Source organism: Vombatus ursinus, unplaced genomic scaffold (assembly GCF_900497805.2).
Source record: "Vombatus ursinus unplaced genomic scaffold, bare-nosed wombat genome assembly UNPS02009770.1, whole genome shotgun sequence".
Lineage (NCBI taxonomy): Eukaryota > Metazoa > Chordata > Mammalia > Diprotodontia > Vombatidae > Vombatus > Vombatus ursinus.
In genome coordinates, this window is record NW_020949548.1 from 1,351,211 (window position 1) to 1,370,567 (window position 19,357).

General features: G+C 35.2%; 1 protein-coding gene across 5 annotated transcripts in view; it reads right to left on the minus strand.

Annotated features, from left to right (window-relative positions):
* The window catches only part of METTL15 (methyltransferase like 15), a 220,964-nt gene that overhangs the window by 97,860 nt on the left and 103,747 nt on the right, over nt 1-19,357 (minus strand). For all 5 annotated transcript variants that reach the window (XM_027852550.1, XM_027852546.1, XM_027852547.1 and 2 more), the window contains exon 3: nt 17,402-17,538. In XM_027852550.1, the coding sequence (XP_027708351.1) occupies nt 17,402-17,538 (137 nt within the window). The remainder of the gene's footprint in view (nt 1-17,401; nt 17,539-19,357) is intronic.

Below are 19,357 nucleotides of genomic sequence, written 5' to 3' on the forward strand. Positions count from 1 at the left end.
CCCCCACCCACCCTCATTGATAAGGCAAGCAACTCAATATAGGTTATATATGTGCAGTTATGCAAAACACTTCTATAGTAGACATGCTGTGAAAAACTAACTCTATTTCCCTTAATCCTATTTCGCCCACCCATTTATTCTATTCTTTATTTTGACCCTGTCCCTCCTCAGAAGTACTTGCTTCTGATTACTCCCTTTCCCAATCTGCCCTCCTCTCTATCATCCCCCTACTCTCTTGCCTCCTTCCCCCACTATTTTCCTGTAGGGTAAGACAGATTTCCACACCCAATTGAGTGTGTATGTTATTCCCTCCTTAAGTCAAATCCTATGAGAATAAGATTCATTCATTCCCTCTCACCTTCCCCCCGTTTCCCCTCCACTGTAAGAACCTTTTCTTTTCTGTTTTGTTTTGTTTTTTTTGTGGGACAATTTACCCCGTTCTACCTCTCCCTTTCTTCTTCCTTAGTATATTCCTCTCTCACCCCTTAATTTTATTCTCCAGATATGACCCCTTCATTTTCAACTCACCCTGTGCCCTCTATCTATCTATCTACACCTATATATACATACATATAATTTTTTCCCCTCTAACTACCCTAATACTGACAAAGGTCTCATGAGTTACAAATATCATCTTTCCATGCAGGAATGGAAACAGTTCAACCTTAATAAGTCTCTTATGATTTCTCTTTCCTGTTTACCTCTTCATGTTCCACTCTATTCTTGTATTTGAAAATCAAATTTTCTATTCAACTCTGGTCTTTTCATCAAGAATGCTTGAAAGTCCTCAATTTCACTGAATGACCATTTTTTCTCCTGAAGGATTATACTCAGTTTTGCTGGGTAGGTGATTATTGGTTGTAATCCTATCTCCTTTGCTCTCCGGAATATTATATTCCATGCCCTGCAGTCCCTTAATGTAGAAGCAGCTAAATCTTGTGTTATTCTGATTGTGTTTCCATAATACTTGAATTGTTTGTTTCTTTCTGGCTGCTTGTAATATTTTCTCTTTGACCTGGGAACTCTGGAATTTGGCTACAATATTCCTAGGAGTTTTCCTTTGGGGATCTCATTCAGGAGGTGATTGGTAGATTCTTTCAATTTCTATTTTGCCCTCTGGTTCTAAAATATCAGGGCACTTTTCCTTGATAATTTCTTGAAAGATGATGTCTAGGTTCTTTTTTTGATCATGGCTTTCAGATAGTCCAAGAATTTTTAAATTCTCTCTCCTGGATCTATTTTCCAGGTCACTTGTTTTTCCAATGAGATATTTCACTTTGTTTTCTAATTTATCATTCTTTTGGATTTGTTTTACAGTGTTTTGATTTCTCATAAAGTCACTAACTTCCAATTGCTCTATACTAATTTTTAAGGAAGTATTTTCTTCAGTAATCTTTTGGACTTCCTTTTCCATTTGGCCAATTTTTCTGTTTAGGGCATTCTTCTCCTCATTGGCTTTTTGGACCTCTTTTGCCATTTGGGTTAGGCTATTTTTTAAGGTGTTATTTTCTTCAGTATTTTTTTGGGTCTCCTTTAGCAAACTGTTGACTTGTTTTTCATGATTTTCTTGCAAAACTCTCAGTTTTTCCTCTACTTCTCTTACTTGCTTCTCAAAATCCCTTTTGAGTTCTTCCAAGGCCTGGGACTGATTCATATTTTTCTTGGAGGCTTTGGATGTAGGAGCTTTGGCTTCGTTGTCTTCTTCTGGTTGTATGTTTTGATCTTCTTTTTCACCAAAGTAAGATAACATAGTCTGACTCTTTTTGCGCTGCTTACTCATGATCCCGGCCAATTACTTGAGTTTTAAATTCTTTGTTAAGGTAAAAGTCTGCTTCCAATGTGAAGAGTGTACTGTCCCAAGCTTCAGGGGTTTGTACAGTTCTTTCCAGAGATAGTTCTAGGGACCTGTAAATTTTCAGTGCTTCCAAGGTGGTATGATAAGGGGACAGGTGTTTTCTCTCCACCGCCACAACAAGCTCCACCATGCTGGCGCGGTGGACCAGGCCCCAGGACTGCCCCTCAGAACTGTGACCCAGATCTAAGCACGGGAAAAGCAAGAGATTCCTGCCTCAGCACTGGCAAAGAGATCCCTAAAATCCCTCTCTGATCAGCCACTCGATTTCCCCTCAGTCTGTGGGCTGGAAGCTCAGGAAAAAGCTTCGGCCCCGGGCTGCGCTCGAGACTTGAGGCTGAGACCTAGCTCCTTTCTCACCACAGTCACAGACTTTTTCCACTGACCTTCTAAGATGTCTGTGGCGTTCATGGGTTGAGAAGTCTGGAAACTGCCACAGCTGCCTGTGATTCAGTCCTCTGAGGCCTGCTCTAGGTTTGCTGCAGCCTGCGTGCCCATGCCGAACTGTACTCCTCTCCCCACCCAGAGCGACATACCTTTCTGATCAACCATCCAGGCTGTCTTTGACTGGAATTTGTTTCACTCTGTCTTTTGTGGGTTCTGCTGCTTTAGAATTTGTTTAGAGACATTTTTTCAGGTATTTGGAAGGCTGTGGGAGAGAGCTCAAGACAGTCACTGCTTTTCCTCCACCATCTTGGCTCTACCCCCTAGAACCCTTTTTTTAACAGTAGCCTTGGGAAGAATTTGTTTTTGGACAACCTTCAATTTCCTCCTGGCTGGAATTGTCTTTATTTGAGAATGTATAAAATGTATTTATAGTTTAAATTCAGTAGTAAAATATAAAATCATATATTCTGATGAATATATAAAAATAATTTATATAGTCAATGAAAACAATCTGAACACAACCAGTTAAATAATATTAACACAGGTCATTAAATCCTGATTTAAAAGATGACTCACTTATTAGGGATCAGTAATTTAACCACAGATAACTAAAACAGTGATTATGTCTGATACTGAATACAACATTCTGCATTTTTGGTCCCCCACCAACCTACTAATACAAGGAAGGTATATATACTCCATTACCCATTTTCCAGGATTGAGACTGGTCATTACAGTTACTTAGAGACTGGCTTTCATTTAATATTCTTTTCATTTACACTACCATAGTCAGTGAGTACATTGTTTTATTGATTCTGCTTACTTAACTGTGCATCACAGATCATGGGTTTTATAATTTTTTTTTCCCCTGAATATGGTGTTGATTTTCTTGATGGTGCAGAACATAGCACTAGGCTTCGCTCCCAAATACAGAGATACCTTGGGGCAGGGTCTGGGTGTGGGGTACGAGACCCATGAGGTGGAGACACTGATTTGGGATGTAGGCTCCCAAATATAGGCTCTTTCAGCAGGGAAGAAGATCCATGGTTTTCTATTTACTCCTTGGAGGTGGACCATGTAGACCATGAGCTCTCCTATATGATTGCTATAGCCATACTTATTGCCATACCAAAAAATGAGCTTGACAAGATGGTCTTTAAGGGCAATTTCAGTGACAGGATCAAAAGTATGAGAGTGGGTATCACTGTAAAATTCACATCACACTCCCTGGTCCTTTGTATAGCCTAAAGATGCCATCCAAAGACTTCTCTAATGTTTGTTTCATCTCTTTCTTGATGTTATTATATTTGGCATCCAATATAACCAAATCCATTGGCTATGACCTTTGCCATCATGTCTCAGGGACACCGGCACCAACCTGAGGAAATGAGCTGAGAAGCCAGTAGAGTTGTAAGGGACTTCAGAAGTCATAAAATCCAGCTAAGTCTTAACAATGCTGTTGTTGTTGCTTTTCTGGATTCATCTTTTTATATAATAGTATTCTATTACATGAGCATACCACAGTTGTTATGTTATTCCACAACTGATGGTCATCTTCTTAATTTACAATTCTTTTCTACCACAAAGAGTACTGTGAATATTTTGGCATACATATGTCCTTTTAAAAATTTCTTGGGATCACTTGATAAAAGCTTAGTTAATTTTCTCTTATAAACACAAATTGTTTTCCAGAACAGCCAGACTACTGTAGAATTTGACCAAAGGTATACCAGCATACCTGTCTTCCCACAGCCCTTTCAACAATGTCTATTTCTGGATTTTTTTGGTTATCTTTGGCTGTTTGATGAGTATGAGGTGAAACCTCGGAGTTGTTTCAATTTTTGATTCTTTTCCTAGAAATGATTTCAAACATGTTTTTCCTTTGAATGTTGAAACTTTTATAATCTTTTTGAAACTATTCAGATCCTTTAACATGTGTTTGTTTGCAGTCAGAGGAGTCCATGAGCTTTATTACTTGATCTTTTGTTAATTTTTATCTCCTGTGAATTTCTGGCTATTTCTACTGCTATCATTCTTCCAACACTGAAACTACTCTCTATAGTAGCTAGCTTGATGAATATAGGCAGTTCTCCCTACTCTTGCTTTTGGTCTAGAGTCCTTTGGATTAGATTTGTAGGACAAGTCAGATACGTTCTTAATAGCTCTCTTTAGCCACACTCCATCTTTGGCCAGGAATCCATAATTCCTATCTTTTGATAGAAGTCTGGATTCTATCCTTGGACATTATCTCCTTAACCACTTGTTTATTTCCCAAAGCTGCCTTCTCTGCTCAAACTTGACAGGCCTTGGAATTGCAGAGTAATGCTAATACTAGGTGTGTTTCTAAGGTCTTCAGGGTCTAGCCCAAGACTACAAAATACTAACAGAAGTGCAAATAAGGGAGTGCTACAAATGTAAACATATAATTTGAACTTGAGGTCACCATACTAAAAGACTGAAGTTTCTGGAAGTCTCCAGAAAAATGGGCCTTGTTCTTCTTTTGAACTAAATCTACCAAATAGAATGCAGAACTCAAGATTTCATTAGCAAATCACAAATTCACACATTGAACTTAGGGAGCAAGGGTCACAGAATCACAAAAACTCAAAGCTAAAAAGGACAGCAGAGATTATCTGGTCCAACTTCTACAATTCAGAATGAATCACCTCCACAGAATCACCAACAAATGATGACCCCACCCTGTTGGTGAAGGAAATCTCCTTTTTTCCCCCAAAAGGTCTTAAGATTCCTGATGGGTAGGGAGGGAAGTGAGAGTGCAGAGGTTTGGGAGTAGAGCCACAACTAGCTCTAGAGACAGCTATATATTTCACTGCATCCTGTTAGGGGGCATGGCCCATTCAGAGCAGGAGGAAAGTAGATGACAGAAAAGGTGACATGGAGACTGCCTTTGCATTCTGCCAGGTTGAGGCTTTGAGATATACAAGTATCTACTCATAGAGGATGCCATTAAATAGTACAGCAGATACAGTGTTGCCATCTTGTACATATCTTGTGTATACTATAGCTAGAGAACTTCCCAATTACATGAATTTTAACACTTTTCCAGATCCAAAAAGATAGCTCAAGAAGAAGACGCTATCAGTTAAATAAAGAAAACATTAAGTGGGAAACAGAAAGGTTGACACCGACATTCATCACTCATCTGCTGATCATTCTCAGAAATTCACTAGTTGCTAGACAACTCCATGTCCCAGCATACATTAGGGTGTGCCTTCTTGGCTAAGGAGGGAAGGGGCATGTCAGTATTTCTTGTCAGTTGCTCCTTCCATGTAACATCTGAAGATACCATAACAGAGAAAACACATTTTACTTAACTGAGATGTGAATCTTTAAAAAGATGGTAGCTTTTTTAGTGCACTAAATAGAACAAAGCAGATCATATGTTAGAGCCTTTGGCCACAACCAAATGATCATTTATTAAGTTTCTGCAATGTCCAAATGCTGTCATTTTCAATGTTTTCATTTTATGACATTTTAAAAATATAATTACATCTTCTTAATTTCTTGAGTATTGCTAATATTTTCAGCATTATCATTAATGTTTTATTAAAATGCTGTATGGCACAGAGGAAAAAAAGTTTAGAGAAGGCAGCAAGACCAGAGTTCAAATCCAGCCTCTGCAATGTTCTGGTTTTAAGGCATGGAGAATGGCTTTTAACCTCTCAGCTCCCTAGGAAATTGTCTAAAGCTGTGAATTACAGAGAAGTTGGCTGATTTTCAGTGAGCAAAGTTTCCACACATGGAATGATCTACATGAATGAAATCACAGGAATGGGTTAACAACAAATCATCATTTGAAATGTTTAGAGAAGACTATTGCTAAATAGTCTGCTATTCTAGTGATCTTTTGTTAGATTTTTATCTCCTATGAATTTCTGGCTACTTCTACTGCTATTATTCTTCCAACATTGGAAATACGCTCTATGGTAGTTAGCTTGATGATAAATATAATGATGAATATAATTTCATATATTAATTTATCCTGTTTACCAAAGATGGGATATAGGATTCACTTAAAAGAAATCATAAGTTGCTTTCACAACAAGGTTCTCAGGAGCACTCTTATTGTGTTATATGATCCATTAGGCAAGCAAGAGAGTCCTAAAAAGGATAAGCTTTCCTTTCTTAGCAAGGATTGGTTACTAACGTTTTATGCACAAAGATAGCCAATCCAAGGACACTATAATTGTATTATTAATTAGAGTTAATTATGAACATTGATCAATTTGATATTTAAATAAAGTAAACCTGTTGGCTAAGAAGAATATTTAAAAAAAAAACATTTTTTTCAATTAAAAAAAAAAACCCTGAAATTCCAAGTTGCTATAAAATCATGACACTTCTGTCACAAAGGTCAAATAAAATACAACAAGGTAGAAAACTGTGTACCATATACATAAAAGACATTTTCCCATATATTTTGGACTGCTTGCTTTATTTTGATCCCAAATTACTACCAAATATCATACATTTTAAAATGTACCAGATTTGGCCATGGAGAAATAAGGCTTGTTACATACTCTTCTTTCTAATCGTTCAGCTTAGGGTTGAAATATTCTATTTTTTTTCCCTGTCTGATAATTTATCTGATGGGTGTCAGCAAAAGCTTGACATTATGGGTATTTGATAGAAGAAAAGTAGGAAGCCCTGAAATAAAGTGCCCTCTCTCACACAATACATAATTTATGTGCTAATTATATGCAACCATGTTTGTGTCTCTCCTATGTCAACCTCCTATGATCTGAGATTCAAGGGAACATCATCTTAAAATCTGAATTCTTATTAATATTCTTAAAAGCAATTTGTGTAAGTTCCAAATATTCATTCCTGTAGAATAGTTCAAGTCATACAGTACTACTTGAATCTTAGAAGACATCACAGAACTTCAGAATTTGTATCTGTCAATTGGGGCTCTCAATACTTCATAGAATCTAATTAATTGAAAGTGAGGCTAAGGTTCTTAGGAGGGTTTTATAGATGGTAGAAATTTCAAACAGTGACATCTCTGGTACTGTATAACACAAGGTACGTTCTCAGCTGACATCACTACAAAATAAATCATTACAAGTTCTCTCCACTAAAAAACTCTATTCTGATTTCTACATCAATGTGCTCAAAGATAGTCACTCAGTTACCTTGAGATCTGCAGTCTGCAAATTATGTAGTGGAGCTGCTATATAGAACTGTACATGTGAACTGGAGGCAATTTCTTAGAAAGACTAGAAGAAAATTCCTCTAAAAAGAATTGTAATGTTTCTATTGATTTCTTAATTTTCTCTCCCTGATGGATTTTTCTTCTACTGCAATGTCTCAAATTCCTAAACTAGTATCAATCAAATCCAACAAGAATTCCTACAAGAGCTAAAGAAAGAGACTTTAAAAAAAAGAAGAAAAAATGTTTAAATCAAAGTGGTTAAAAGAGGGGAAATGAAAATAATGCAAGAAAACTACCAAAAAAAAAGAACTAACAGTTTGTTAAAGGAGGCACAAAAATGCTAAAGAAAATAATTCCTTAAAAATCACAAAAAGAGATCAAAAGCTCACTGAAGTAAATAACTCCTTAAAATTTATAATTGGTCAAGTGGAAGTTGATGATTCCATGACATATAAAGAAACAATACAACAAAGTCAAAAGACTGAAAAATACAAGAAAACTGAAATGCCACATAGGAAAAACAAATGACCCAAAAACAGATTGAGAAAAGATAATTTAAAAATTACAGAAATACCAAAAAACCATGATTAAAAAGGAACCTAGACATTATATTTCAAGCAATTATAAAGGCAAACTGTCCATATATCTTAGAACCAGAGGGCAAAGTAGAAATTGAAAGAATCTACTGGTTAGCTCTTGCACAAAATCACAAAATGAAAACTCCGAGTAATATTATACCCAAAATTCAGAGCTACCATGTTAAGGAGAAAACACTGAAAGCAATCAGAAAGAAAGAATTCAAATACTGTAGACCCACAGTCAAGTTCACACAAGATTTAGTAGCTACCATCATAAAGAAGGAGAAGGCTTGGAATATGATTTTATATTATTATTTTGACTTTGCTCTTTGGTTTAGATACAATTTCATAGAAGTTTACATATTGATCATTTCTTATAGCTCAGTAAGAGTCTATTGCAGTATTATGCCAAATATTTTTTAGCCATTCTGAATAGTCAGACACATATTTGTTTTACAGATTTTTTTTTTGCTATCTCAAATAATACTGGTGTTAACATGTGTACGTGTGTGTGCATGTGCACATGCATGCGCATGCACACACATATGGGTTTTTTCTCTTGTTATCAAAAACTTCTGTGGGATATATTCCCAGTAGTCAAATCACTAGGTCAAACAGTTTAATAAAATTTCCTATGTATATTCCCTAATTTTATCTACCTATTTTCATATCCTAATACAGTACAAGTACAGGAGCAAAAGAAGTCTAAACCTGGTGGTTTTAATAGCATTTAAGAAAATATATAGCTATTGAAACATTAGCAGATCAAATATTTTCCATGTCACGTTTATTTGCTGTCCTCCCCATTTCATTAATAAATGATATTAGAATGATCTGACTTAATTCAATTTCACACTAAGCTCTCTGTAGGTTCAACTACCTCCCCCTAAAACTCACTCTTCTCTGAGGTGATACTTTTTTATAATCTTCTTTTATTCTATTTTGCAAAGGAGTTTATACTCAATAGTATTGCTATTAAATTATTATGTAATGACAATAGATATTATAGAATTATAAAATAATTAAGGATGGAGTACCATATTATTATCTTTACCTTATTCTATATCATCTCCATATGAGCAAATGTTGTGAAATGAGCATACTGAGTGGAATGTGAAAGCTCAGAGTGAATTCACAGCATTAAAAGTTTGCAATGATATTGTTTAATTGCTAGATTTTAGAAACCTTTTCATTCTACCTGTTTTGTTTTGTTTTGTTTTGTTTTAGTGGGTGTGAAAGTGTTTATTTGTAATACATATTGCTACTGACAGAATTTATTTTATTCTCTTGGAATCTCAGCAGCAATTCCCGTGTTAGAGGTTTCCCCAGAAAACCCGTCAAAGGATTTCCACCTACACACTGAATATCTAAATAGGAATTGACCTATTTTTTGCCTTATTAATGCACCAGTATACACAACATAGGGGGTAGTAATGGGGTGGGGATTAAAACTAGTCTGAGTTTTAAATAAAAAGAAAAGAATTATCAAGTAAGGAATTAAAGGGGGAACTTTATTCTGACTATATGACTATATTTTATTTCTGGTATATATTAAATGATAATGTAAAATTCTATCTTTAATCAAGGAATAAGATCTGTTTTCAAAAGTGCAGTTTTGTTATTTAGTTTTTAAAAATTTACATTCATAAGCATGAGAAGAAATGAATTTTAATGTTGAAAACAGAATGCATTATAAATTAGCCATATATCTTTCTTCCTGTGCCTTAGGGCAATAGAATATAGTACTTAAGGGTTAAATAACTCAATATTAAGAACATAATAAAATGATTAAATGGTGAATAAAGATACTATATGACTATACTATACCAGTACCATACAGAAAATATTATAATCCATATTTATAAACATGATTTGGATTTTGTAATTGAACACATTCCAATATCTTTTTCTTACAAAAATATGAATGAAGATTTTTTTCTTCTGTGACACTACAGAATCATGGTATTTTAGAGTTTGATGGGTCCTCAGAGGCAATATATCCCAAACTATATATGACTGAAAATTAATCCTTTCTGCAACGTCTACAACAATAAGTTCTAACTTCTCAAGGCAGCCCATTATTTTAACTCTAATTGTTAATAAGGTTTTTTTTTCCTTAAACTGAAGGGAATTTGCTCTATAACCTTCATTCATTGTTTTTTCATATTAAACTTTATTTTATTTTCAAATGATGTACATTCTCTCCCTCTCACCTTCCCCCTCTCACTTTCTCCCTTCCCCAAACCACTAAGAAAGCAAGAAAAAAAGGGGGGGAGTTGTTATAAACATGTATAAGCAAGCAACATAAATTCTATTTCCAAAAAAAAAACAAAAACCAACAATTTTTCAATCTGTTCTCTAAGCACATCACTTATCAAGGAGGGGGTAGGCAGCATGTTTCACCATGTGTCCTCTGGAATTGTGGCTGGTCACTTGTGTTGATCAGAGTTCTCAAGTCTTTAAAATGTTCAAATTTACTATAGTTTTGTTATTGTATAAATTGTTCTCCCGAGTTCTAGAAGATCACTTCATTCTGCATTAGGTCTCACAACTCCTTCTAGGTTTCTCTGAAATTGTCCCTCTCATTTCCTATAGCACAACAGTATCCCTTCACATTCAAACACATTACTTGTTCAGCTATTCTCTAATCGATGGACATCTCTTTCAGTCTCCAATTTTTTACTACCACAAAAGAACTGACATAAATATCTTTGTACATCTGGGTCCCTTTCCTCCTTCCTTCATCTCTTTGGGGTATATATCTAGCAATGGCACTGCTGAGTCCAAAGGCATCCAAAGTTTAACAGCTTTTGGGGGGGCACAATTCCAAAATGTTTTCCAGAATAGGACTATTCACAGCTCCACCATCAGTGTATTAATGTACCTGTTTGCCCAAAGCCCCTCTAGCATTTGTCATTCTTTTTTTGTCAACTCTGCCAATGTGATGAATGTGAAGTGGAATGCCAGAATTGTTTTAACATGCATTTTTCTATTAGTCATTTAGACCATTCTTTTTTTTTTAATGTGGCTATCAATAGCTTGAATTTCTTCTGCTGAAAACTGCCTATTAATATCCTCTGACCACTTATCAATTAGGGAATGGGTCTCAATCTTATAAATTTGAATCAGTTCCCTACCTTCATTCACCATTCCTGATTCTGATCTTTGGGAACAAGCACAAGTCTAACCCTTTTTCCCACATGTTATCCCTTGCAAATATTTAAAGAAGATTAGCATTCCTCAACTCCAAGTCATCTTCAGGCTAAACAGTCCCAGTGCCTTTCACTAATCCTCCTACACCATGAGTTTGAGGTCTTTCACTATCTTAATCACCTTACTCTGATGACTCCCAATTTATCAATATCCTTCTAAAACCCCCTAACTAAACACAATACTCCAGATATTTTCTGACCAGGGCAAATGGCAAGAAGACCTATTTTATTCTGAACACTTTCACTTAATGTGGAATAATTCATAGCAGCCTTTTTTTAGCTTCTAAGTTGAACTTATGCTAAGCTTACAGTCATCTATACCTTTAACCCAATTGTTGATAAAAATGTTGAAAAGCACAGATCTCTAATGGTTTCTCCCAGATACCTCTATCCTAGTTAGCAATGGCCATTAATGATGATTCTTGGGTATGTCTATCAACAAGTTCTAAATCCCTTTAACTAACCTATTATCTAGCATACACAAGGCCATCATTTTCACAAGAATAACAAGTGAGACTCTGCTAAATGCTTTGTTAAAATCTAGACATATTACATTTATGCCATTTTCCTGTTTTACTAATCTAGTAACCCTTCCAAAAAGAAAAAAACGTACTTAGTCTGGCATGACTTAGTCTGGCAAACTGTCTCTTTGTGATTCTACTTCCTTGTCTATATCTTCAAGAACAGGAAAGCCCATATCACTTCCTATCTCAAATTAAGAATTCCTGGCTAGGAAAAGGCTCATCAGAAATGTGGACATTAGGGCATTACTAAGTTTATCTGAAAATCCCAGAAAAGCAGAGCATGTGGCCAGATAGAGATTTTTATGCTTTGCTAACTCCAACCCACACCAATCTTCCCATCTGTGAAGTTCTATTGCCGTTTTTGTCAGTACCACACAATTGAATACATTAATTTTGTATTGTAGACTTGTCTGACTATTTAGATTGTAAATTCTTTAAGACCAAGAAACAAGTCTTATATTTCTTTTATATTACCATGTTCCTGCCTTTTTTCTCTCTTAGAATATCTAGCACAGACCTGGGCATACATGATATGTTTTTAATAAAGTCTTGTTGTTGATTATGCTGCATTCATCCTAGAGCTAATGGCCAAAGTCTAAGGTAGGAAAATATTGCCTTTGGCCATTTCTAAGACTCTGGAGAACTTGGAGACTGTAACCAAAAGAGTAGAACAGGAATTACTTTTCACTGACATTATTGTTTATCTTCTCAAAGAGTTTAGTCTGTATTCTAGACCTTATACGGCAGGGATTTGGGTCAATTTATTTCCTACTTTAGAATGGCTAGGCAGAGTACCAATACCTGGGAAAAGAGGGACTCTTACAAGCCAATTTTGAAAATCCTCTTAAATTGCACAGGTATGAGCTCCAATTTACCTTATGAATCAAAAAAGAATTAAAACATGTCAAAGAGTTATACAAAAGAAATCTCAACAAAATAGATATCTTAAAACTATTGCTTTCCAAATTTAGCATATTAATACTATCGCTTTCCAAATTTAATACCTTTGAACAGGATGGTGAGAAGAAAATTCTTCCCTAACAAAGGAACAAAACGCTCACTACATCAGCAATTCTGAAATTAAATAACGTCTGAGGCCATTTGGTCCAGGTGGCATTTAATAACATTCGAATGGGAAAAACTATATCACTTTTTTTATTTTAATGATACGAAAAAGGTAAAAGATCATTATCAGTAGTTAAAATGACCCAGGTTAGTTGTTTGCAATTGGTCTTTTTTTTTTAATTTGGATACACTTACAGAAATTCATCCACTTTAATGTCACATAGCAGAAATGACTGTCTATAGCTAATGAAATTTATAGCAGCTGTGCATCTCATGGGAAAATTGTGTGAATATTTACCAGGAAATCTGAATTTTGAGTAAGAAGAAATGTTTGCTATAATATATTTTCTCAGTACTACCCTACAAACACATACACACACACATTTTTAGCAGATAATTTAACAATAAAAGGTGGTGAGAGGGTATTGGAAAATTACTAGGATAAATTGCTTTCCTTCCCCATCCCCCAACTATGTTAAAGGCAAATTTGGAAGCTAGCTGTTGAAAAGGGAAGTGTATTTTCCCAACAAGTAAAATTCCTGAAGTTTCTGTCAGAGCAGCTAAGCATTTCTATCACTTTGCTGAGAATTACAACTCCACTTACAGGAAATACGGTTATTCATATCCCTTTGACTACTCCTAGCAAAGCTTTAGACACAATTTAAAACAGCTTGTCAAGAGAGAAATAAGGTAGACAGATGAAAAAACTCATGTATTTCCTTGAATAATGGGGCAAGTGGTAAGGGGGAGGGCAAAATACATTAATGGTGTGAATATACAAAGATTTATGACATAACTTTTAACTTTGGGTGGTAAAAGTTGGTTCATATCTCTCTCCAAAGCAGAGTTGTTGAAACAGGAAATACTCAAATTAAGTATAACCAGAAAGCACTTACCTCCATCCAGTGCTGTTAAAATGGAGATTAAATTGGATGTTCTGCAATAAAACACTTACTTCACTACCACAAGGATCTGTAATGAGTCAATACGGACCCTTCCCCGGCCTCCCTAAAGTAGATCATACAGTTCCTCTAGAACAGAGTAAGATAGTTTCTGAGGGCAGATGGGGGCTTAGGGGGAACAAAAAATGCATCATCTTGCCTGATGAAGAACCTAGGTGACAGAACCTGATAAAGAAACCATAAATTATGAAGTTTTTCCTCACATTGAGCTGGGTAGCGCAGTGTATAGACTGCTGGGTCTAGAGTCAAGAAGACCTGAGTTCAAATCCAGCCTTAGACACTTACTAGTTGTGTGACCCTGAGGAAGTCACTTAATCCTGTTTGCCTCAGTTTTCTCATCTTTAAAATGAGCTAGGGAAGGAAAAGGCAAACCAATCCAGTATCTTTTCCAAGAAAATCCCAAAAGGTGTCATGAAGCGTCAGACATAACTAAACCACCACCACAACAAAAACAACATCACACCAAAGACACAAAGAGACTCATCAGGCCCATTGTTGAAGCTCTTCCAGCCTAAGAGGACCTGCTTTGGGAATACTTCCACTTTAGGATGAAGCATAAAGAATAGGATGGGAGCAAAGATCATTTTCTGATGGAAATTTAAAAGAAATCCTTATGTCACATATATAAATAGCACACTTTTCTAAACTGTGGCCTTTAGACTCTCAGGAAATCTACAATTTTTATAATCCTCATCATTCCTATTTTTTTCTTCCTCATTATGTGTATATTTTAATTGTACATTTAATTTAAATGTACCTGGATCAATGAAGTGGGGTATATAACAGATAAGGCAAAAACAACATACAACAGCTTTAAGGGTAGATGTGATAAATTAAGTAAAAAACAAACAAACAAACAAACAATTAAGGAATATACTACACTACAGATAACAGCCCAAAAAGACACAAGAAAATTAGAAGCAAATTCATGTCACACACTGATAGTTTATACATGCATATATGCCCCTTGTACATGTGCCATTATGAATGATTAGTGTGTAAGTGTGTGTGTGTAGAGCTGTACAAGTCTCTAAGTTCTATAAACACAATTTTACTTACGCAAAATTTTAATTCAATTCTTTCTCTTTTCTTTTTTAAAATTTAATATTTTATTTTTCCCCAATTACATATAAAAACAATTTAAACATTTTTTTTCAGATTTTGAGTTCCAAATTCTTTCCTTCCCTCTTTCTCCTTCCTTCTTCCCACCCTCATTGAGAAGGCAAGCAATTTGATATTTTCTCTCTCATTATTAAAAATCAACCTAACTCCCTATGGTTCTAATCTATATTTTGTTTCCTCTTGTCCCCAAAGGAAAATGACTATGTGGGTTTCTGACAACATATATTATTTGATATGTTCTTGCCTATAATGTCAAGCATGAGTTTAAACTTCAGCCTTGCCTATTAATTACTTACCTTTTGTTAACATGGTTGGTTTATGATTCTTTGTGAAAGTTCAAAACATTACCTTTTAGAGGAAATTATAAGTACTGTTAAAAAAAACTTCAGAAGATTATGTCATGACATTTTCTCAAAGGATTTCACATCACTTACTTCTTTGATAAAGTAATTACAAGAAATTCTACTAAAATCTCAATCCCTGGATGGGAGGAGACATTGGAAGAGACGGGGGTACTTAAAAGGCAGGGCCAATTCAAGTCTCTGGCAGATCATGTCAAGCTAGAAGGACTCTGATTATGGACAAACTGTGCACTTGTTGTTATAATGACAGGCCTATATAAGCAAGGAAAGAATGACCACCAGAGATTTAGTCACCACGACATCAGTCTTTTGGTAACAGTGATATACAATGATTGTTGATTAAAAGTGGGAAGAAGTTGAGTTCTCCAACAGTGAACCCAAACTGAAAATGGAAATACTGAATCAATTGTAGGATGAGAAAATATCATCTAATCCAGTAGAAAAGAAATGGCTCAATACAGTTTTATTGGTCAAGAAGATGTCACGATATAAAGGAAATTATACTAGCCCAGAAGACAGAAGACTTTCCACTAATAAGGTGGGCAACTTTATACAAGGCACTTAAAACTCTTGGGCCTAAGTTTCCTCACTTGCAAAATAAGGAGGGGGAATGGGAGTGAGAGAAGATTGTAGACTACGTTGTTTGAGTTTCTAAGGTTCCTTCCAGCTCTAATGAAGTCCAGGTTCCGTGAGGTTCAAGCCCAAAAATGGTAAGACCAAAAGATAAAATGGATCAAAAGAACTGGGAAATAGTAATCAAAGAAATAAGAGATAGGATACATTTCATTGTTTCCACAAATAACTCTGAGTATGGCTGGGAAAAAGAACTATGAAGTGAGAGAATTTGGAACATTGCAAGGAGAGAAATATTTTAATTTTTTTTATAAACCTTTAAAAAAATCACAAAATATTTTTGAAAATGGAATAGTTAGCATTCTAGGTTGATAAGAAGAATCTCAGAAAGACTGAATTGTTTAAATTTATTTATAAACAATAACTGCAAGCACAACTTCAAATTCCTAGGTAAAAGTATAGATATAAACTTCAGACATCTCAAGTTGCATGAGTCTAGAATTTGCATCAATGTGATTCCTGATACAAAAAATGATTCACTGATTCAACAACCGTTTATTACATGTCTACTTTGTTCATATAATTGAAATCTAGAAGGAAATTTGGAGTTCATCATTTATTACAATTTCCAAACCAATCTAGTTCTAGAATATACCCAACATATAGTAATCCAGTCTGGCATTTCCCATCATAGGAACTAAAACACTATTTCACAAAGTAGTCCATTCCATTGTTCAGCAGCTCCATCTTTAATAAAGTCTTTCCTTCTATTGAGTGTCTATGTAATTTCTACCTATATATTCTAGTTCTACTCTACAGAAAAAAGTTACCATCTTTTACGTATAATAGCCGGCCCATCAAATATCTGGAGACAAGCATGATTTCCTCCATATGTCTTTTTTATTCTGTGCCGATGCCTTTTAAATAACTTTTAATTTTGATTTAATCTACTCCCCATCAACATTTTTCCAAAGAAAAATGTTATCAACTCATTTTTATCAAGGACAACATTTTCCACAACTCCAACATGTACTATTAAGATGGCACTGATTTAGGTTATTTAGGAAAGTCAGTCTTAATGTCAGGAAAAAAAATAATGATATGCAGCGATATTACTCTGAAGCATATATAGCAGAAACGCGGTCTTGTGAATTTATATGTATTTTCTCGTGCTTGTTTCTCCCCGGTAAATAGTATGGGAATTCTAGTACATTCCTGGAATCTGAAAACATTAATGTTCTTACTTTTTTTTTAAGAGACAAATTCATTTGCCAAATTTCTATTCATTTACTAAATATATGCGTATATGTGTGCGTTTGTGTATTTCTTTGATTTTGTGGCCAGAACCAGTTATTGTATTTGTGTATCTATGATGTCAGTAAGAGGAAAAATACAGCACAGAAAACAGTATATAAGTGGTATCAATATTGCAGGTAATTGCATTAATTATGGTGGGGAAGACAAGGAGAGTACATAATAGGAGCGAGAGCAAAGTTGTCAGTATTATTCAGGATAACAGAGCCCAAACCAGAGCATATCAGAAGAATTTAAACACTTAAACTACCTAAAAGAAAGAGCACAAACTTACGGATACAATTCTGAAAGCTGTTGGGCTATGGCATAAGCTGTCGGATCTCTGTCTAGAACATATAAGGTAACATCCACTTCTTTCTGTAGAATGGCTCTTGAGTGGCCTCCTGAACCAAATGTCATGTCGAGAATATTCTAGTGAACATACAAAAGAGCAAAAACAAATTATTTAAATGTGAATTTTAAGTCTTCCTTGGTTTCTCTTTCAAGCAGTTTGTCAATTTCTAAATATGTATAATGATTTTTCCCCCATAAAAGTAATAAGTACTGATGAGGTTATATAACCAGGATACAATTGAATTCTGGCTCAGTTTTAGACAACTGTTAAATTGAGCTCAAATTATTTGTTTTACGAGAATATTCATTTTTTCTCCTGTCTCTGTAGGATGCCAGAATTTAAATCCAGAAAAAATCTGAAGAAGTCATCAAGTCCAATGCATTCAGTTTTACAGATGAGGAAATTGACACTTAAGTAACTGGTTGAAGCAGTCAGTAGAAAAGCTGGGGATCAGAACCCATACTCCCACTATTTGTGAACAGCTTTCTGTGTGGGCCATTTTATCTCAATGTTCAAAAATGTTGCATACAAATGAGAAAAATATTCAAGAACATGAAAATAACTCCCTATTCCAGAACCATCTAACTTCTCCCTAATTTTTTTTTAAATAAAGGAAAACACAAAACAAATAAGCAAGAAAATCCTATTGACATAGTATGAACTTTGTTAAAATGGAAAGACAATTCAGATAATAAGTCCTTCTCTATTTTTTATTGCCCAAACTACAAAGTCAACAATTCAATAAGCATTATGCTTATAAGCAGTTACTATGTACCAGGCAATGTGTTAAGAAAAAGGATCAGAGTTCTGGAATTGAAAGAGACCTTAGAAGTTAACCATTCCAAATAAGCCATTTTATAGATAAGGAAACAAAGGCCCAGAGCGTGACTTGGCCACGGTCATAAAGGCAGTAAATGAGAAAGCAGGGACTTGAACTGAGATCCCTTAACTCCAAGACCTTTAGTGCACCCCATGGTCACAATTCTTTGTATACCACCACAGTGCCTGCCATGGTGGATCACAGTTGGATAGTGAATTAAATTATACTTGCTTCCTGGGTAACCTTGGGCAAGTCACCATCTAGGACCTTATTTTCTCCAATATAAAATGAGGTAGTATGGAAGGGTATACTAGATGACCTCTGAGGTTCCTTACAACTCAATTCCTACATGTGAAAGATTAACAAATCATTCTTTACAAAGAACTCTTAACAAATCCTCTTCTTAGGTAATCACTAACGTTGGAGGGTCTGATTCAAAAGTCCTTTGGCACCTACATATGCTACAATATAAAATGCTTCCTATTAGAACATCTGAAATATTCTTGGTGTTTCTTCTACCTCAAAAATGTAGGGCTTTATTATTCCCCATAAAAAATAAAGATAAATAATACAGAATAGTAAATGTAACACATCCTTTTAAAAGCACATAAAGGCATGGATTTATTATGTAATGCCATATTTTCTTCTGCATAAATGAAAGCATAGCAACAAATATGATTGTATCCTTTAACAATTCTCACTGCCAACCTTCTCCATCAAAAGGGAAGAAAGGGGACAGCAATAATGCTACTAATTTTCCTTGCAGGTGAACTGTCAGCACAGACCACAGTCTGCCCATGCTTTCAGTGACTTGAGCTCATCCAAGTGCCTTAGATGGAGAGAAGAGGGAGGAAGAAAACTTTTTCCTACATCATTTCCTCCTGAAAAAAGGTGTATAAAGTGTCAATGCTAAAAAATATGCAACAAGTAGTGCAAAGGGCTGTGGGAGGCCCATTCTTATTTCTGATCCTATTAAAAGGTAAGAAAATTCTGTAGATGTGTCTGGGCATTCCATGGCCCTTTAAATCCTACAGTAGCATTAACACCTAAGAATTTCCTTTTTAGTTTGTACAGTC